General features: G+C 50.5%; 7 protein-coding genes across 7 annotated transcripts; all 7 read right to left on the bottom strand.

The window, feature by feature from the left end:
• Positions 1 to 26: 26 nt before the first annotated feature.
• Positions 27 to 1,160, bottom strand: PHATRDRAFT_50148 (predicted protein; the record flags this gene model as incomplete). Its single annotated transcript, XM_002184950.1, has 1 exon — positions 27 to 1,160. One exon carries the CDS (start codon positions 1,158 to 1,160, stop codon positions 27 to 29), a length of 1,134 nt encoding a protein of 377 aa, XP_002184986.1.
• Positions 1,161 to 1,583: 423 nt separating this feature from the next.
• Positions 1,584 to 2,549, bottom strand: PHATRDRAFT_55153 (pap-fibrillin-ii). The gene has a single exon (XM_002184949.1). The coding sequence runs from the start codon at positions 2,459 to 2,461 to the stop codon at positions 1,772 to 1,774; it is 690 nt and encodes a 229-aa protein (XP_002184985.1). The 5' UTR covers positions 2,462 to 2,549; the 3' UTR covers positions 1,584 to 1,771.
• A 421-nt stretch (positions 2,550 to 2,970) lies between these two features.
• Positions 2,971 to 4,792, bottom strand: PHATRDRAFT_50146 (predicted protein; the record flags this gene model as incomplete). Its single annotated transcript, XM_002184948.1, has 2 exons — positions 2,971 to 4,423; positions 4,476 to 4,792. 2 exons carry the CDS (start codon positions 4,790 to 4,792, stop codon positions 2,971 to 2,973), a joined length of 1,770 nt encoding a protein of 589 aa, XP_002184984.1.
• A 1,542-nt stretch (positions 4,793 to 6,334) lies between these two features.
• Sec61alpha (transport protein Sec61 alpha subunit) lies at positions 6,335 to 10,243 on the bottom strand. The gene is made up of 3 exons (XM_002184947.1): positions 9,780 to 10,243; positions 8,612 to 9,656; positions 6,335 to 8,217 (listed from the first exon to the last, which is right to left on the bottom strand). The coding sequence occupies exons 2-3, from the start codon at positions 8,939 to 8,941 to the stop codon at positions 6,868 to 6,870; spliced, it is 1,680 nt and encodes a 559-aa protein (XP_002184983.1). The 5' UTR covers positions 8,942 to 9,656; positions 9,780 to 10,243; the 3' UTR covers positions 6,335 to 6,867.
• A 652-nt stretch (positions 10,244 to 10,895) lies between these two features.
• On the bottom strand, positions 10,896 to 17,288 carry PHATRDRAFT_41029 (predicted protein; the record flags this gene model as incomplete). Its single annotated transcript, XM_002184946.1, has 4 exons — positions 10,896 to 10,986; positions 11,009 to 11,944; positions 12,015 to 14,369; positions 14,449 to 17,288. 4 exons carry the CDS (start codon positions 17,286 to 17,288, stop codon positions 10,896 to 10,898), a joined length of 6,222 nt encoding a protein of 2,073 aa, XP_002184982.1.
• Positions 17,289 to 18,805: 1,517 nt separating this feature from the next.
• Positions 18,806 to 19,480, bottom strand: PHATRDRAFT_3366 (predicted protein; the record flags this gene model as incomplete). Its single annotated transcript, XM_002184945.1, has 1 exon — positions 18,806 to 19,480. A coding segment is annotated over one exon (675 nt), but the record flags the coding sequence as incomplete, so codon positions are not given.
• A 212-nt stretch (positions 19,481 to 19,692) lies between these two features.
• Positions 19,693 to 20,533, bottom strand: PHATRDRAFT_50142 (predicted protein; the record flags this gene model as incomplete). The annotated part of the gene is made up of 2 exons (XM_002184944.1): positions 20,397 to 20,533; positions 19,693 to 20,224 (listed from the first exon to the last, which is right to left on the bottom strand). A coding segment is annotated over exon 2 (363 nt), but the record flags the coding sequence as incomplete, so codon positions are not given.
• Between the last annotated feature and the right edge of the window lie 134 nt (positions 20,534 to 20,667).

Here is a 20,667-nt window from a genome sequence, read left to right as displayed (position 1 = left end):
CAGAGGCCTCGTTTTTCCAACAGTGGCTATATCTGAACTACTGCGCAGGTTATATCATCCACCTTCGGTTCTATCGGCAAGTTTGCTAGCCATCGTCGCCTGGCTTCGTTACAAATGGCTTCGGCGGCAGTCTTAGTCGATTCAAACTCCTGTATAACTTGGCCGGCCAATTGTATAACGTCCTCTTTCGTCATTACGTCAAACACTCCGTCACTCCCGAGAACAATCATGGACAAAATTTCACCAGTTTCCTCTTGGGCGTGACTCACAGGCCGATTGAAATTTCGGATCATTGGAGTTGGCAAAATTCCTGCTCGAAGCATGACAGCGTCGCCCAAGGCTCTTGTCATGGCGATTCCTACAGGTCCATAGAAGACATTCCCATTTCCATCCACACGTCCCTCTCCTGCTTGGATTCTTGATCTTTCTCCTTCAATTTGAACGGTTGTGCGAACAGATAGAACTTCCGTGGAAAGAACGTATCCTTCCGCAGCTACGTCGGGAGCGGCATACAAACCTAAAATAAGCGTGGAGTCTCCGACACTGGCCGTTACAATAGAATCATCGGTGACGACACATGCAACACAAGTGGTTCCCGATCTACCGGCGGGGACTGCAGTATTCTGACATGCATCATGGTGAGCAAGGTGAAAAGCCTGGATCAAAGCACCAGAAACGACATCGTGCTCCTCGCTCATGGAGGTGGATTTCGCTTTCCCCAAAGTCACGAGCCTTTCTTCCATTTCCCGTAAGGCCGCATGGTCGGATTTGTTCAGTGTGCTACTGTTTAAGCTTTCTTTTAAGCGAAAGGGAAGTTGTGTGGCAAGAAACTCTGTCAATTTGTGGCCGTCCTTTCCATGCCCATCCATCACTCCCACCACGATCGTTTCGTCGTTCTGAAACAAAAAATGACGATCTTGATTTACCTTTCTGGGTCGTTCGGGATCGCTCCCCGGAATATTGAACACTCCAACATCCGCAAGATTGATTGGAGCGGCAAAATGACGAAGACTTGTCGAAGGAAAGATACAGCTCGGTCTCCTGTCGGTAGCAACTATATACGCTGGCCTTCCAAGCGCGGAAACACAGGACCAGAGTAGGCCAAAAATGTATACTACGAGCGTCCGTCGGAGTGAAACAAGGATCCTGCTGCGAATCATCTCGCCGAATCGTCCTTCACGACTGTAGCATCTACCTTGTGTAAGGGCAAGACCATTTTTCACGTGACGGTAGTGTTGTGAAATGGATGAAGCAAAAACACATAAATTTTCAAAATGTTTCCTTTTAAACGTTGAAAAGTCATTTTTTGCTTCTGTATTAGCATTCGTTAAAATTATAACAGCTCGAGTTGTTGACTCTCAGCAGAAAGAAAAGCCGACTTTTATTATGGACTAGATCCCAAACCCAGCAGTTGCACTGGTAGAGAGCTGCCTGTAAGCTATCTTTTGAACCTGCAGGACCACGTCGTGCATTCTTGCAACCAATTGGTTTACGCTCAATGATGTCTTCGCTCAGGAGTAAACCGTACGATAAATCAGAAGAGGAACTCTGGCAGCGATGCAGCTACCTAGTTGGCCATGCTTGCCCCGTCAGCAACGATATTAACTTATACTAGCTTGGTTTTACTGCCTATAAGGCGATCTTCGTGGCTTGCATCAATGGGCCAATGAATCAGATTGCGTTGCATGTCACTGTCTGTCAAAACTTTGCAAGTCTGGATTCGCATGCGAGATTTCTTTTTCGTCAAAGCATTTTACTTCCTGTTCCATCCTTATGCTTCATCAGGTTTGCAAATCAGAATATCGTTTCGACTGTTGAGATCCACCCGTAGCGTGTCGTCAAGATAGAGTGTGTCAAACCATCCTTTTCCCACAGGTGGTAGTTTGTATGTACCCCACTTGGCCAGGTCCAAGGCAGCCTCGGAAAAGGTGAACTCGGTCCGTATGCCCTCAATGTCTGGAACCGAGAGACTACCTGTCACATTAAAGGATCCGCCCTTAATGAAAGGAATGTTGTTCGTCAAAACAGATCCGTCGATGGTTTGAAATATTTTACTGGAAAAGCCTCGTTCTACGAAAAAATTGATTTCTTTTTCGGTGGTCCAAATCATCTCCCATTTTTTCTGTAACAAGGGACTAGAAGCAGTTGCCGTTACGGGTGAAAGCGTTTCAAGCTCTTGAATTGTGGCTTCAATTATTGACCTGTCCGGCTTGTCCTCCGAGCATGCAGCGAGCAACTTTTGTTTGAGCGCGGACGCTTTGGTACTACTGGCTGCTTTCGTTTTTTTCGAGCCACTCTCCAAGAGACCATTCAAAAATCCAAAGGCGTGCAGCTGTGTTGTGGATGGAGGAATAGTCCGACTACTTGTTGAGACCTTTGGATGGAACGCCAGGGTACTACGGAAAAGGTCGCTGGCGCAGACGACAGCCAACAGAGAGAGCGGCACGACTCTGCCGGGCATTTCTTTTCTTTGGACTCTAGTATACGTTTGCGGAACAAGACGAATGCTCACTGCTCTTAGTCTGGGAAACAGAGACGTCTCTTTCGTCAGAGAAGCTGGACAGGCAACGGTTGTGAAAAATGAGTCTTGGCGATTCTCGCCTTTGTACTGTTCGTGAAGAAGACAACGTAGTGTGCGACACGGGACAATCAACTGTGATCCCTATTTACATAAATCGGGCGTGCTCTTACTACGATCGCCTTGGGTTCGCACTTGGACGGACGACTTTCGGCAAGACAACTACATTGATTGTTACCCAATTCTGCGTTGGTGTCCACTCTCGCTAGTTCGTAATTAGGTACATATATCAATGGTTAACCACGTTCCGAGACTAGATTTACAATAAACTGTAAACAGATCTCGTTCCTGGTGACACTGCATTCCAGGACCCTTCTCAATCACACTTGGGGCCCCCTGTTCTAAATCGTTATTGTCACGAACAGTACCACGAGAGAGCAGGACTCGATTTGTTAGAGAACCGACTGTACAGCCTTGACGGCACCGACTACTCCCATACCGAGTCCGACCAAGGCCGACGTCATGGCGAGTTTGACTTCACGGCGCTGTCCTTTGGTGGGTGCCTTGAGTTTGCGGACCGCCCCGCGGAACATCAAGGCGGGGAAGATGTAAATCAAGGCGTTGCCCAAGGTGGAACCCCCAAAGGCCATGACAAAGGAGACATCCGGGATCACCAAGGCCAGTCCAGTAACCAAGGACAGCAATCCGACCGTCAAGGCGTTCAACAATCCGGTGGACCGTTTTTCCGGGGCCACGTTGGCCACGTCTAGAATCCCGTCGCGGGCTCCGACAAAGGCCAAGGGGTACGAAAAGACGAGACTAACGGCAACGGCAATCCGCGAAAGGCCCATCAAGTTGTCCTTGATGGAATAATTGTTGAGAATGAGTCCACTGGACGCGGCTCCAAAGGTCAAGAATCCGAGGGAGGCCATGGTGGCGAACAAGGCGATGGAAATTCCAAAGGAGGTGGCGACGACTTTGACGTACCGCGGGACAGTGTTGTTCCGGAGTTCGGTATAGAATTTGGGAGCGTTGAAGTGGGCCATGTAGGCCGTCGACAGCATGCCGAGCAGTATACTGGCCTTGGCGTTGTAAACCCCGGAGGCCCCAATCGCTCCAAAGGACGGCTGCAAGGCTCGCGGCAAGTCCGCGGCGAACTTTCCCGTGCCGACGTAGGCCTTGGTCACGTAGCGGATTCCCATGGCGATGGCGGTGTAGACCATTCCCAGTGAACCCAGGAGAGAAAAGGGTGCCAGCGAACTGAGGTTTTTCAGTAAACAGAGGGGCAAGAGGACGGTAGTGGTGAGCAGGGCGAGAATCTTTGTTTTGCTCCAGGCGTATCCGGCGGTGAGTAGGAGGGATTGGAATGTTTCTCCCAGAATCATGCTGTAGGCCAAGGTGGCGTTAATGGTCATAAAGGTAACCGACCAAGCCGTGATCCACGACGTTTTGGGCGAGACGGATTCGTTCCAGGCGTCCCGGTAGGAGGTGGTGCCGGTCAAACTGCAGACGCGTCCAATTAAGGCGAACCCGTAGGCGGAGAGTGCGCCAATGAGTGAAATGAGGAGGACGGCGGGGAGTACGGCGGAGGGAGCGTTCCCAAAGGCGGCAATCCCCGAAGGCAGCGAAAGGACTCCGGCGCCGACAATGCCCTTGACGAGATTAAAGACTTCTTGCGGAATCGAAGCGGTCCCCGTTCCCTGCAACGGTGGTTCGTCGGCAGTGGCGACTGCTGAGGCGAGACGGGATCGTTGCGTCGTGACGGAACGAGCGGACGGTGGCGCCGTCGACGAGGAACGCAAAGTAGAACGAGTCCACGGGGACGCTTGCCACGCGTGGGTCGTTGGCAGACTGGCAGCCGCCAGCAACCAGAGTCCGACGAAAACGGTCGTACGCGTCGGCATTCTTGTTCGCAGTGGGGCGTGGGAGAGAGAGAGACACACACACACACACGCACACAAACGGGAAGAGAAAGTGATAGCGGCGTTGGTTGAGGCGATTGGGGCACGTCCGCCCAAGGTCAGACAGGCACTCGGTAGCATCCGTTGTCACTGTCGGGTCGGCCGAGCCGCTCGCCCGCCCCACCAGTCCTTGGCGTTGGATTTCGGATCCGAGAGTTCCACGACGGGATTCGATCCATTCACGTGGACGATGGTGGAACGCCAACCTACGGTTCGGAGCGCACGGGTAACCGAGTCCCAGAGTTACCGTACATTCCCGAATGGATTCAGCGGGCGACGGACAGAGCAAAATATGGTCTTTGGACTCTGACATGAGAGTGACAGTTAGAGGGAATCATTGTCGATTCGGGACTTGTTTCCCTTCCAACACGGATCCGGATTTATGTTGCCGATACGACAACTTTGGACGACGTTCCGTTCCATCTATATATTCTTTTACCCCACGCGTTGGCTGTTGGGTACCCTGGGTGCGCCGTTGTGTGTATCTCCCGAGGCTTTACTGTTTGGTCGCCACGGATCATGACGTTGGTGTGTCCCGGAGTGTGGTGGGTAGGGATACGACCCTCGTCGCACGTGTGCGTTCGTAGGCTTGCACCAACGCGCTACGGTGGCGTCCGGTCCGTATCCGTCCGTGATCCGTCACGCCGGACTCTGGGAAGTATTACGGTTCACACCGCCAAACCAGTGTCGGACTCGACCAGACCATCGCGACCGTCTCCTGCCGGATCTCCGACGCCAATGCCAAAGTCGTCGGCTCCCTTCGTACCACAACCCTTGACGATTCTGGGGGCGGGGGCCGTGGGGCTCTTCCTGGCGGCCGGTGTGCGCGTGGCCTTTCCAAACTACCCACTCCGTGTTTTGATGCGGGAAGAATTGTTTGTATCGCGCATGGACGGCCAAGTTGTGACGGTGTGTTTGCAACAATCTCGTGGACCATCCACGTTAGTCGACGCGGATGCTCGTCACAATGCACGGCTAGTACACATTCCGGCACGGACGGTAACTCGAGTCTGTGCCACGCCCAGACCCAAGAAACCAGTGCAGAATCTGATTCTGACCACCAAGGCCTTTCAAGCAAAAGCTGCTCTGGAGTCCGTCCGCTCAATTCTGGCTTTGCGTCGGGACACTACCGACGACAAGCCCACCGCCGTCACCAACATTGTCTGGTTGGGCAACGGGGCATTGGCGGTAAGGGACGAACTCGAAAGCTACCTGGCGCAAGCCGTGAATGACCAGGCTTCTCATTTGGCCTGCACTCTACACCTAGGCATACTCACATACGGAGTCTACCGGCTACGTGGGGACGACATGGAAACGGTTGTCCACGCCGGTCAAGGCCAAATTGTCCTATCCAACCACAAAACGGCGTTCCTCGCCGAGCTGTGGGACCGAGCCGGTTTGAACACCACAACGGTGGATCAGGCTGAATTGGAGCGCTTGCTGTGGTACAAACTGGCGGCCAATTGTGTCATCAATCCGTTGACTGCCTTGTACGCTGTCTCTAACGGCAATGTTGCCGACAGAGTACCGGACTTTAACCACACCATGCGTTCAATCGTGGACGAAATCGTCACGGTACAAAACGCTATGGTGGGGACCGTACGGAACAGTGAGCCGCTGGAAGCAGAGGCCGTAGAGGCGTTCGTGCATCAAGTGATGCGAGAGACGGCTCGGAATCAGTCCTCCATGTGGCGAGACGTACAAGCGTCGCGGCAGACCGAAATTGATTATCTGAATGGATACGTGGTACGCCAAGGGCAGGCTTGGGGCATTCCGTGTCCCGTCAACGAAAAACTCGTCAACGCGATTCGAAAATTGCAACCACCCTCCCTGCCAAACACTCCACTGTGACAATACGACTTTAACCGCAAGCTACTATTTTTTATGTGATGTGTTTGAATTGGATGCGTGGATGAAAAAACAAGAGAGAGAGAAAAGAGACCAGAGGGTGGAATCCAGCGGGTACGTGCTGGCTTCGAGCGCTTTCACGCAGTTCGGCTGTAAAGGTGCGGTGATAAAAAAGCATAATCCAACAATGTACTCAACGACAGTGGCGGCGTTGTGCCCGAGGTTTCCGTCTCGTGTCTTTCGACAACGTGACGGAGTGATCGCGCGGCCGTATCTCGCTTACGACGACGACGACAATCACCAGCCCGTACGGAACCGACCCCAGATGCACCTCCAACGCTATTTTGCAGGACGCGACCGTGCCGAGTATGTTCACCAAGAATTGTTGCTTTCCACCGCCAATCAATTACGCGCTCGTCCTGAGCAAGTCTCTGTGGATTCCACGAAAAGGCCGACTCGCTCTCTCATGAATGTGTGTGTGTGTAGGAAGAATGTGTATGATAGTGTGTATAGTAGCTTGTTCGGAATAAACCTCGCGATTTAAAATCCAAAAGCGCCCGTCCCTTCCTTCTGCTCTTTAACAAAGGCTTCGTAGAACTGAAAGATAATTGTGACGCTCAACAAGATACCCGTGCCGGTACCAATGGCGCCCATGAAATCGGCAATGACGGAAAGCGCTCCGATGCACATACCACCAAAAGCGGCGGCAGTCGGGATGTACCGGTTCAGCACGTGGATCAGTGCCGAATCACGGTGTCCCTTCATGACCATTTGGTTGTCGCGCAACTGCTTGGCAACATCCCGAGCCGAGGCGCCGCTGACCTCAATCCACGTCTTGGAAAAGAGAGCGCAGGCCGTCAAGATGAAGACCAGGTAAAAAACCGCGTGAAAGGGATCGTAAATGATTTCGGCAAAGCTCTGGGGAGGCGAAATGTAGTAGGCGATGCCTCCTACCGGAATCTTGTTACCGGCCGAGCCTTCCACTTCCTGCCATTTTCCGAGGAGGCGGACGAGAATGTTGGTGGGGGCACGATTGTACAAAAGCTGCGAGACAAAGTACAAGTTGGACACCAGAGCAGTTTGAAGGATAATGGGCATGTTGGAAGTGTAAAACAGCTTGATGGGGTAGTTTCCTTCCTGACCGCGGTACTTTTGGTACTTGACGGGAAGGTTGACCCGCCAGCCTTGAAAGTAAATAACAATAACAAAGATCAAGACGGTCGCCAAGAGATTCGTCACGTTGGGAAGATTCTGTCGGTAGAAGGCTTCACGGAGAGCTTGGATCTTGTTGCTACGGGTAATCAAAAGATGAAAGAGAGCAATAATGGCTCCTTCAAACTCGGTTCCACGTCCCGTGTTGATGGTTGTCGGAGAAAAGGCCTTCCAAACAATATTTTCGCAAATGTTGGTGGCGATAAAGAGTGAAATTCCCGATCCGAGACCGTAGCCCTTTTGCAAGAGTTCATCGAGTGTCAAAACAATGAGACCGGCGCAAAAGAGCTGCGCGATAATGAGAATGGCGTTACCCGCTCCGATGGAACCCAAGTCTCCGTACATGCCCGACACCACGTACGCAATCGCTTCTCCCGTCGTAATGAGGATACCAAAGAGTTTTTGCGCTCCGGAGAAGAGCGCACGATCCTCCTTGACGTTGTAGTCGACCTCAATGATACGAGAACCGGCAAGCAACTGCATGACGAGACCCGAAGTAACAATGGGCGAGATGCCCAACTCCATGAGTGTACCGCGGTTGGAAGCGAGAATGACACGCATCCAGTAAAAGGGATCCGAGGATTTAGCGGACTGGACTCCATAGATGGGAATCTGGCAACACACCAAAAAGATAAAGAGCGTAATGGTAGTCCAAAGAAGCTTTTCACGAAAGGGAATCTGAAAATTGGAATGCGAGTAAAAATGGTTTAGGAGAGCAAATATACTGGACTAGAAATAGAAACGCTCCAGCAATCGAACACATCTCTACCAGCTGAGTAACAATGCAAGTCCAGCAGCTTCTATGATACGAAATTTGTGTACAGCATGAAAAAGAAGCGCTAAAAGCTCCGTTCTCAATAGTGCAATCGCCGTCCGAGAAAGCTTCTCGGGGAGGCCTTTTCAAGGCATTTGGGTGTGACGGTTCCACCGCTGTCGTAGGCTCTGGTAGAAAATCTACTGAAGTCTGTCCGTCGTCTTACGAAAATGTGCGGTTCTGGGTCCTGTTTTCCCACCTCGAATCACGGCATCTCGCTAGCCGTCTGCGAGTAGGCAAGCACGTCGATCCACATACCTTGCGATCCGGACTGGCGACCTCCGGAAGGACGCACATGACCGGACGAATCAAATGAAGGAACCGCATGGTGGCAACGAAAGCTAATGTGCAACCACAACAAACCAAACGAGGGGAGGGAAGGAGACCGCAACGGTTTGGGATTGTGTGTGCGTGCGGTGCCTGGCGTTGTCTCCAAAGTTGAGGACGCGGTAACAGTTTGTTCCCTGGAAAAGCAGGCACAAAGTCATTTCGAGTGCTGGCTGCCGATCGGATCCGATCCGTCTGTCCGTCGAAATCCTGCCACGCGGCACGCAGACATTCAGGAATTTTGACCTTTCGACAGACCATTTACCATACGAATTAGATAGAGGCGCGTGTCCTTCGTCGTCAATAGCTTCCCACGAATCGTGTTCTTTCGTGACTGACGTCCGTGCGCCTCCGGAGATAGTTGTGGATCTGCCCTCCGAAGAACCGATGCGAGAGGCGATCGACACCTTCCAACAATCAGCACGAGTCCACATCTGACTTGCTTACACTTATTTGGTAACCATCGAGCGAGGCTCCGGTTACTAGGACACTGCGTTCCAGGGGAAGACATGGTCAAGTCGGGAAAGTTGAGATCCGTTGTCAACACAATCGCTCTTCTTCTCTGCGTGAAACGCTCTCGGAGTTTCCTCGCCGGAAAGTGTGTCCAAAATGTCAACTTTCCCCTCGCCCTCGTGCCACTTCACCGGCACCACCACGAACGACCCGACGTTGATCCGGAAAAGCGTGTGATTCCCCTCGCTACGAATTTAGTTGATCCACCGTCCGGAATCGTCCACAGCTTTGATACTCTGCGAAGACGCAGTCTCGTCACCGCCGCGACTCTGGTTTGGTCGTCCTGCTTTTACCGCTGGCCGAGCGACGCAGCCGCATTCGACGGACAATCATCATCACCATCAGCCACCTTGATGAATCCTCCGTCGGCCGATCTACCAACAGGAATGCTAGAAACGCGAGTGACGGAAAATCTGGCCAATGCACCACCGTACGGTATGGAAGGACCGGACGTGGCGTATCCAAGGTGAGTTCTCCCGCGAGACATCCTTGAGCCTCGGCACGGTTTGTTGCCCGAGTCGTAACGTGTTATTGACGCGCGTGTTTTTATAAATCTTATGGATTGTGTGTCGTTCTTCCATTGCTCTAGCTGGTTCAGTGGCCTCTGGACCGTTGAATCGACGACTAAAGATGTCCTGGCACCGTGTGGACTGGCCTTGTTTGGCGGAAACGCAACCTACAACAAGGCTCGACTAGATATTGGCAACGTTTTGCGATACGAAAGTCGCTTCCTATCGTCTGCCGATTCGCCAACCTCGTGCATTGCCGATCGCGAGTACAACGTGCGCAGTATTGCCAAGGCTGCCATGGGCGCGAATAGTGTCGTGGATATTCCTCTAGCAACACCCAACAAAATGTCGGCGATTCTGGCACCGCTAGGTTCCCCCTCCTTACTCAAGGTCGATTTGATTACGCTCAATCGACGACAAGAAATAATCAGCGACGTGCGATTTGATTGTTCCGAGGTTGTACGAGAAATTGTGGCACCGGTGGGACAATCCATTCCATCGTCGGCTGCGTCGGCCAGTATTCTCAAGGAAATTGAAACGACCTCACTGTATACGTACAATCCACAAACGGATATGGTCGCGTGTCGACAACGATCGGCAGCGTTTTTGCTGCCGTCACAGCAGAATCCTATGGCCATGTCCATGTTCCAAGCCAGTCGGGGACGAGCCGTCGATGTCCGCTTTTACGACGTCAACTATACCCGAAGGTAAGTGAAAGGGATTCAGCTGCATTTTCCCTGTGGTCGATCGATACGATTCGTCATATTGGCTCGGATACCGATTGTTCGCTACCAATTGTATGAGCCATCGTTCAAGTACCCTACGTGGCCATCTTGATTGCTAAACTAGTAAACCCCTGTACCAGTAGGTTACATTTAGTTCGGATATTTACGATGCGCTTCATGTCTCGGCTTTCGCTTTTATCGGTGATATAGTGCCCACGAACTTGATGGGGTGAGGCTCGCTTTTCGCCAATGAAAACGAGCTGTCTGGTTCTGCGGTGAGCATCGGAGCACGCTGAATGAACCCGAATCGAGCGTTGACTTCCACCCAAGGAAAAACGTGACGATCTTTGGCACAATCGAAAATGGCTCGTTCAGCATCTTTTTGCGTCTTGACAAACTCGACTTCGTCGCACAAAGGACTCCAATGATGAGTTCGCTGCACCGCGCCTTCGCCAATAGCGCATCGTCTCAAAAGCCGACCATTACGATTATTGTGATACACCGGATAACCGACTGCGTCAAAGACGTGGACTTGAGAATCGTGCAGCGCTGACCCGCTCTGTTTCGTCAGTAGATTGGACATCATCTCGAGGCTCTCCGGTGTTGTGTGGTCTTCTTCCACGCCTCTCAATGTGCACGTTGGTACATGCCCAAGGTGCTGTGCCTCTCTCCAGAACGCTCGACAACCGTCCGGAAGGAACGAATTGGCACCGCCCATCATTTTGTGAAATTCGGAAGAATCCATTATCGAAGTCAGTGCTTCGAGAACAGTTGATGCAAAAGCTTTGCTGACGTAGCCTTGCTGATACTTGAAAAAGTCTTCGCACATAATGATAAGACTATGGATCTTCTTTTCCGATGCTGGACCATGATACGAGCCGTTGGCTGCCGAGAACATAAGCTGCCGACACACAAGACCGCCTCCTTGCACAAGAGCTTCTTGCTGCTTTGGCGAACCTGACAAAAGCATAGTTTCTGCCATCAAAGCATTTGCACTACCTTGCGAGTATCCCAACAGGCCAAACGGTTTCTTCAAGTCCGCGGCTTCCTCAATTGCGTCCTCGATTTTTTTCGCATTGTACTCGAATGATCGTGCTGTTCCAGTATCAGCTCGAATCACTTTGACAGCACGAGTGGCGTCTAGTCGATCAAATGCATCTTTAAGTTCGAGGCCCTTCTTCCCCTCGGTAACAACTCCCATTGCTGAGACGATGACAAAATTGTAATGTCCTGGATCGTTTCGGACAAGTAAACGCACCAGCGGGTCACTGCGTAGCGCCTCTCTCTCGCTTCGCTCAAAAATGACAGCGTCAATTATCGCATCGATCAGAAACTGGTCACTATGCTGCTCGGCATTCACGAACGTAGTGTCGCCATTGTCGCACTGGGGAGCAGACGAATCAAAACTGGTGGTGGTCATTTGAGCTTCGCGATGGTCTTTGGACGCATTTCCGTCTGCCTCCTTCGAATTCGTTAGCGTTGCGCTTCCCTGGACACTGCTTCGCAGCGCTTGAAGCCTGGAAAAAGTTTCAAAGCCGAAGTTAGAGTAATCCCATTTAACCCCGATGATTGATTCGATTTACCTACCACTTTCGCACATTGTCGACATTTTCAACTACATTGTCAAAGATTGACAGAATCATCAACGCATCGTAGTTTCGTCGGTAGAAATCGCGAAACCAAGCACTGTGGAACGAATAACGATCAAGTCGAAGTACGTCGGCAGACGCTCGGAATGCCTCTTTGTACAATCCCACAGCTACCTGAAATTTCGTGTTTGATTCTCCGCACGATTCATCTTGTAGGAGATTCTCCAAGATTGAGTAGCCAGCTGCATCCGCTGCAGCAATCCCCGACTTTGCCTTTTCGATGGCTTGGCTCAATTTTGTTCCGCACTCATGGGGTTCCTGAGAGAAGACGGAATCTTCGACGTTCATGCCTACGTCATTGCGGTGCTCCGTGCGAGGACCTGGGATTGGATCAGTTTCTAGATGCATACGAACTCTTTGGACATGCCCCTTCAATGCTACATATGTTTCAGCGTCATCGAGGATGCTCGTTGCCACGGAGAAAAGCGCTTCGTAGTAGCTTTGCCTAGCCCACCGGCCGCCTGCCATGTAATCGTCACGTCTCGGGATTTTTAAACCGGGGAGCCACGACTCCACTAGTGCATGCAAATCAACTTTGTGACTAGATTGAAAAGCTGTTTGGTCAAGCTCAAGAAGAGCCATCAGTGCTGATGCAAGACTTCGCGGAGACCCTTGCCCTCCAGGAGTTCCAATCTCAGCCAGGACCGCGATCGCAAAGGATCTAGGTTGGCTGCATATTAAGTCCAAAAGCATTCTTTGGTTCAGTTGCACGACAGTCGACGACTTCATCACGGACGTCAGACCGGACTGCAGGAGAATCGCTACATCCTGCGGGCCTAGGAGGGAATCTCCGAGCTCGTACGGATCATCTGGCTTCCTGTTAGAAGCATCTAGACCAATAACAACCTTTTCCGGGATGTCGATTCGCTTTAGTGTAGCGAAATTCGAAGCGGAAGCAATGCGTTCAGCAGGAGTTTGCTGTGCGCTGTCTAATATAGATTCTGTCTCAGAAAGTCGAAACAAACGGCCATCTTTCACCCCTGATCGCTTCCGACGCAACGCAGACAAAGTCGCTTGCTTTATAGGTGTCTTCTGCAGTGACATTGAAGAGTGAGTGTCCGACCTGCGCATGCGTCGTCTTCTGCGAGATGCAAAAAGACTTGTCCTCGTCGCTTCACCAAGAAAGACCGAAACAAGAAAGCTTTGTGGTAAAAAAGACAAACCACCGTAGCTTTCGGCGATATCTTGCACTTTCCGTTTAATTGAATAGACGTAGCGAATTCTTCTAAGATCGGATGGCTGCCAGTCGGTAGAATTCCTTGCCTGCAAAATGAATTCAACTTGCCGAAAGCTGAGGTATGGCGCAAGTCGGCTCACCATATTCGAAAAGGATGGATCTAACGGCAGGTTCCGCTTGCCAGAAATTTGGTCGTATAAATGCCTGGCACTAGGAATCTTATCAAATTTGGCCGCGTGGTGCGTAAGCTCCGCCAGAGGCTTGACGTTGTCTTCCAGGTAAGGCTGAGCAGCTGCCATAGGGCTAAACATAACAGCTGCACAACGTACGACTCGATCAATCTCCGTTGCCCATCGGTCGTACTGCTCCAGATGAAGATGAAGAAGATCTTTCAGTTTGACAACGTCAAGCCCTTCGCCATTGACGACGCGCCTGACCATGGGAAGAATTTCATCTACCTTGTATACGTCACCAGTCAAAAACAAAGCGATCAGTCTAGTCATCTTGTACATTGGGATAACGTGGCCAGGTTCAGTGACGCCTTCTTGGTCGAAAATTTCTTTCGCCCTCCAGATTTGTCTCAGAATGTACTTTAGAATCTTGTATATATCTTCATTAACAAGCTGGGTGACTTGTAGCAGTTTATTCATTGTCAATTTGTCATGCAGGACATCGATAATCCGCGAAAATGAATCGTCGTCGGGCGAGACGAGAGCGTTGAAAAATTTCCAGTCATACAGGCCCTCCTTATGTTCGCGCGATGTCACCGCCTTCTGAATGCTTATTCCTCCAACTGACGAAACGTGGAACGAGATGCGGCCTTGACGGAGAGGGGCAACAAGGAGAGATGCTTGCTTTTTATTTTCAGGTTGTGCGAACGCAGGCGACATGCCGAGCGGAGTTACTTGTAGAATAGGCGACAAACCTTGGAAGTCCCAACTGAGCTCGCATTGCGTCTTGCCCTCAAATCCCATATCGACAATACTATCAATAACGTTGATGACGAAAGTCGACTCGGTCGGGAATATTATGCGTCTATGCCCAAGCGATACAGCGTACTCCTTCATTTTCACTGATAAGTTCGTATTTGAAAAATCAATTTCGTACGCTTCCAGGCTGAATTTAACGACAGTCGAAAAGCAGTTTGTGAGAGCTTGCTCAGGATGAAGTCAATCCAGATGACATAAGAACATACGGGTTAAAAACATTCTTTCCTATCGTCGAAATCGTCGAAGCTGGTGCCACCGAAATCTGTGGCCTTAGATGAGCTTTGATGCTTCCATCGATGATACCCGAAACTAGCGATTGTAATTTTTGATCCTCAAATATCTCAAGCTCCGGAAATTCTCTCACTGCGCCTTCTGTTTTGAAGTGTAGGTTGCCAATCCCAAAATCAGCCAAGAGTTTAATACCTTCCACGACCACATCTGATGAACGAGCAACCAGCTTGTTCGGCGTCTTCTTATCGTCAAAGCCACCAAGGAAGCGGACCATCATACGACCACCATCCATTTCCGGAATTAGCAAAGTTTGCCCATCGTCTGAGTAGCTAGCACTTTCGGACGGAATATAAATGTTTTGGGTACCAAATGTGAAGTCAATTGCTGGCAGATGTCGAAGAATATTCCTCTTTTGGTTGCGCTCGCTGGGATCCAAAACAGCACCCTCTCTCGCAGTCACCGATCCAAAAGCGTAAATTGTATCAAGAATTGTCGTAACCATCGTTCCACCATTTAGCATAGGATGAGTCGCACCGATTGACAAAGTAACCGCATCAACTTTGGTGTCCTCATATACATCAAACGCATAATCATAGTGCAATAAACGCTCATCACGAAATGATGAAACCTCCTCGTGGAAAAGAAAAATTTCTGCAACCGAAGGTGAATCGTCCGTCTCAAGCGCTGGTCGTCCGAAAGAATTCTTGCGACGATGCCGGCCAAAGGATGAGCGGTGACGGAGAGGAAAGGGTGCGAGATCATCCATTGGTGTCATAGAAGATAAGTGTTGTTCAGATCTCCCCACTTTCCAGATTGCTATACTGCCTCGAGTGGCAAAGTGACTTTGACTCGGTATGCTGCCAATCGCCTCTTCGTGTGAAGCTGACAACTTGACTATGTGGACAGAAACTTTTTCATGGCTGAAAGATCCTTTGGCTTTTAATTCCAAAAACCACGGAATTAGTTGATTCGCATCGAATTGAGGTATTCCAGTACTGGAGAGAGACTTCAGCCGCCTGGTCGATACGCTTTTATCGTTTCTTGTCGTCCACGAAGACATTGAGTTAACTGAGAGATGATCAGCCTCTTCGTATGTAGAGGACGTTGGGGGAGTAGTTTCAACTCCCGAGTCATTCCGTGTCCCTGCGGTGGGATCGCGGCCCAACCCAACTTCCATCGCAACCGTGAGTCCTCCTGGTAAAGTCAAGTCCACACCGATAGCAGGAGGAGTGGCTACCAGCTTTAAATGACAATGCCAACTTTCTAGAGCATTCAAAACAGCCAAGGTGATTCGATCTTCAGCGATATTCTCACGCTTTAAGCGAGCTGACGCTAAGGGCTGCGGCGACAGCAAGTATTCCAATAGAGCATGCGGTTGTGGAATGATGAATGATGGCAATGATATATTCAGGAATGGAACAGGGATCCAACCAAACAACAAAGCGTGCCCCGAGAACGCCAAATTCAAACGCCATTCAGGCGACTCTTTATTGTCCGAACGTCCCCGATATAGTGGCATCACTCGAACTTTCGAAAGATGGACTTGACACTTACTTTCGATGATCCACAAGCAACGCTCTAAAAAACTCGACATTGACACAAGAAAGTCAATAACCCAGCGGACAATTTGAATCCTGCGCAAGCGCGGAACAAAGTCATCTTCGAAAAGTGTTGGGAAGTGAATCAAGGTTGGTGCTACATTGCCTAGCGGTAGCGGAGGATCCGCCACGAGATCAACACATTTGACCATAGGCTTGGAACGGGCGGTTGTCTTGGTCCTGATGCTCAAATCCTGTTCCTTCGTAAACCCGTCACTTCCGACCACTGCCGTCAATGACATGCGGCAGCCTCCTTTTGGCACATGCAAGCAAAATTGAGGACGTCTATTATCCTTGTCGAGAGGGATTTCGTGACGTCCCTGTCGCACACGAAAACTGCTCTGCAAGGATACAGCGTGAATTAAATCAGCCGTCAAGCGGTCGTGCAACATTTCCATGTGTGAAGACGACAAGAGGGGAGCAAACGAATCTGGCAAGTCTGTCACTCGACGAAACGGAATATCATGAATCGATGTCGATCCTTCCACCGATGTTGACTCCGAAGGCGGATCATCGAGAGTGTAGGAAAGTCCAATGTCATCGGTTGCCGGGAGATGTTCACTTGGTGTCAAGTCGTCGTCATCGACCTTATCGGTGACAGTTTCTACCTCAATCTCAACTCGCGTTTGATTCTTCTGTTGACGTCCTTCGGATGCAGGTTTCGGTTGTGAAGCGTGAAAAATGTTGGGAAACGATCCCAGAGAAGTGCGGAAGCGACCTTTCCAAAACGACGGTGCTTCCGAAGCAACCGGAGACCTGACGGACCCAAGGACCCGGGTGTTGAGCGTATTCGAAGCGACTGTCCTCGATGCGTTGAGCCTGGACATGCGCGTGCTTGTGCCGGGCTGTGCTGCAGCAATATCATCGGGGTGAAATAAAATTTGTAGAATTGGTCTTTTCGGTAGTTCTTTTAGCGGCACTGGGGGCGGACGAGAGAACGGTTTAAAATAAATGCTAAAAGAGAGTATCAGTACGAGAAATGCTGTTCCAATACTAAAGTATAGGTGCTCTCGGGACGGGACGCGAGTCATCGTGCTTTCAAGAATTTCCTGAATTCTTTCCAAGATGTACCAATGCGGTTGTGGCGGTTCCTCGACGACCGACGTCGGTCCTAGAAGAGCATGAATGCCTTTCAAGGAATGCCAACTGGGCCGGGGTATTTCTTCGACGATGGGAGTCGAGTAAAGCAGTTCGCACAGTGACTTCCATAGAGTCATGGTGCCGTCGCTTAGTCTAGGGGAAGCTCAATTACCTTGGAAGAAGCAATACACAATAGGTAACCGCTTTTCCATCAGAGAAAGATTTGGCGTCCATCGTGAACTTCACGGTTTTTTCCCTGTTTGACTCTTGCACCAATGTGACACTACCTGTAAGAACATGTATGACACGAGTAGGGTAGAGAACCCGGATATTGAGGCTTCATACTCACTGGCCGGCAACTTTAAACAGGAAACTACAAGGAAGATGCGCATAGTTTTAGGGGAGGTCGCTGGACTTAAAACCTATCTATTTCCAATCTATCCATCAAAGAATGATACAATGATTCTTGTCCAAATCTACCAGCTTTCCTCATTCGTTCTTGCGCACTTTTGAAAATGGAAGGGTATGGAATAGTAAGTAGTTTAGGAAGGGAACCGAATTGTGCTATATTGTTTCACAGAGGCGTTCAGCTGTCCCCTCATCACCCGCCAAGTCGTCAAGGATTCCTGTCAAGGCATCCACTTTGCAGATCGATTGCGTGGTGGCAACTGCACGTTCCACAAGCCGTAAGACCGTTTTGCAACCCACTTTGCCAAGGCGCTCGATCAAGAGCACAGCCATGGCGTCTGCGTCGAGAACATCCACAGAATCGGAGAGGCTCTCGAGAATCAGCTTGCTTACCGCCTTGGGATCCTCCAACAGCGGTATGACTTTAACCAAGCGCACAAAGTAAATGAAACATTCGAATTTATTTCCGGAATGAAATTCTCGTGGTGTACGTACCTATCGTTTCGTCGAAAAGCTCGTGCAAAATAACACATGCAGCATCCGATCTTGATGTAGCTGCCAGGACGTGAACGGATCGACCAACTCCGTCCTTGCTTTTGGATTCAAAGTTTCCTTTAGCTTTGTCAGTACAAGAAGGCGGTGGGGATCGCAACAAAGCCCGAAGCGTAGCAATCATCACGCTACTGTAGCCACTGGGACCCGTCCCAGCGCAAAGCTGGTCGATGTCGTCCAGTACTAAGAGAGAACGTGGCAGTTCACGCGCCTCAACAAAGCGTTCAACCAAAGCTGCGGCCCTCGCCTCGTCTCCGCCTCCTTCGCCTCCCAGCAGCAAATCCAGCGCCGTGACAAAACGAACATAGTCAACCTCGCCCTGTGATGACGCTTCAGATGAAGCCCAAGCCACCAAAGCAGTTGCCCCTGTTCCCCCACTCCCTCCAGATCCAACAACTAGAAGCGACTGCAATCTCGGAGCCTTGGAGAGCACTGGAGATGTGAAGCGTTTCAAATCTCTCTGAATCCGTTCCATTGCCAACGAATATGCGCTGATTCCTAAAGGGAAACGGAGCTTCAGAATCTCGTCCTGCTTGCCAAGGGCTGGACGGACTTCGCGAAGCGCTTCTTCCAGATCTTCCACTTGGACAACCCCTTCCTCCCCGTTGTCCCCGCTTTGCAATGTACGACCAAGTGCGAAACTAGCCGCGCTTCGCACCAATCCAGACAATTCAGCACCCGAAAAGTGCTCGGTTCTTGCTGGAAGACCATTTTCACCCAAATCTTCCATTAGATACACTGCCTTTTCGCTTAGGCCACCCGCTTTCCGCATTTGGCTAGTGTGGATTCGCAAGATATCTCGTCTTCCGGTCTTGTCGGGAAGCTCAATACGCAGCTGAACCTCGAGACGTCCCGGCCGAAGCAAAGCTGGGTCCAGTAATTCGGGTCGATTCGTCAGACCAACTACAAGAACGTTGCTTGCTTCACGGACTCCATCCATTTTGGCCAGTAGCTGATTCACCACGGAGTCGCGTACACCCGTGGTGTCGGAAGTCATGGTCCCACGTTTGCGGGCAATGGCGTCCATTTCGTCCAATATAATTATGTGCAAAGCTGAGTCGTCCCCGGCCACCTTGTACTCTTGCTCTGCCGGGGCAAACAAATCTCTTACTCGGCGCTCTGCTTCACCGATGTACTTGTCGAGAATCTCAGGTCCGTTGACAATCTGTGGTTCCCGAGCACCCAAAATGCGAGCGAGTTCGCGGGCCAGCAATGTTTTGCCGCAACCTGGTGGTCCTGACAACAATATTCCTCGCACGTGACTTACACCCAAGCGACGGGCAGCTGCTGGATTGGCTCGAGATGCCAACACGCGCCTAGCAATCGCTTCGAGCTGGACATCCAAACCTCCAACTTGATCGAAGGTCATACCCATTTTCTCGCCGAGAAGAGCCATGGATCTGCTTGGAGCTTTGTCGATTTCTCCGTCACACATGGCCTTGTCTTCTGCGGGGTGCTCTTTTACGATGGATAGAACACGATCGACATCCTCCAAAGTATCAATTATCTCCTTTTCTTCGTTTTCTGAGGATATGGGTGGACGAATGACCACTTCCAAGAGCACAGTCTTACCGTACTTACCTGAATAGCTCCGTAATGGTCCACCAACGTACTTGATGCATTTGTCTCCTGCCGTTGATTGTCCACCGCCTAGCGATCCGTCACTCCCACCTCGCAAATCTTTCGACGTTCGTTTTCGCAAATTTCCATTGCGATCGGGCCCCACAAGTGACGCTATTTCTGCGACTCCTGTAAGTGTTTTGATCATGGCCCAGGACCCTGTTGTCCATCGTCCTTGCCAAGATGTGCCGGGAGGCAACACATGCAAAATACAATCCCAGTCCAATCCACCTGCAACTCGGAGCCGTAGTGGAACCCTCATGTCCTCGGGTACAACAGTCTCGTAGAAGCTTCGTTGTACACGAACCTCATTCATAAGGTCCATTAAATATTCGACATTTGAATCAACCGCCCAAGTTCCCCACTCATATCGAAAGGAATCGTGACCTTGGTTGGAGGTGTTAGCATCCCGGGGAGTAGTAGCATTGATCGCACTGTTAAACAGAGGCTGGAACGATTCGGGGATATCATGGAGCAAAGGTACTTTTGGAGACTTTACGGAGGACGAAGTTGTAGATGAGCTGCTGATCAAGCCTAGCCGTTGGTGTACATTTTGTTTTCTTGTCTCCAGCTTGTGCGGCCGGATACCAAATCCGAGGACCGACCCGGCAAACAAGAAAGCTAGAAAAGATACGCTTTTGACGATCATGACTTTAATTTCTCACCTTTAAACTAGCGCTCTTTGACCAGAACGCGTGAGTAACGCTATTCAGCTGGAAACCGTTAAGTGCTTTTCACAGTTAGCAGGAGCACATGTTGTGCGCTTTCCCATGGTTGCGTTGTTTGACAAACGCTTTGACAAACGCACTCGAAGGGAAAAAAGAAGATTGGACATTTTGATGCCGCAAGAAACGTCTGTAGCAGCGTAAATACAACATCCTTTAAAATTACGAAATATAAATTTATAACTATGACACAACTTTTTTGCATTCCCCC

Source organism: Phaeodactylum tricornutum, chromosome 27 (genome assembly GCF_000150955.2).
Source record: "Phaeodactylum tricornutum CCAP 1055/1 chromosome 27, whole genome shotgun sequence".
Classification (NCBI taxonomy): domain Eukaryota; phylum Bacillariophyta; class Bacillariophyceae; order Surirellales; family Neidiaceae; genus Phaeodactylum; species Phaeodactylum tricornutum.
This window is presented reverse-complemented; position numbering and strand designations above follow the sequence as displayed.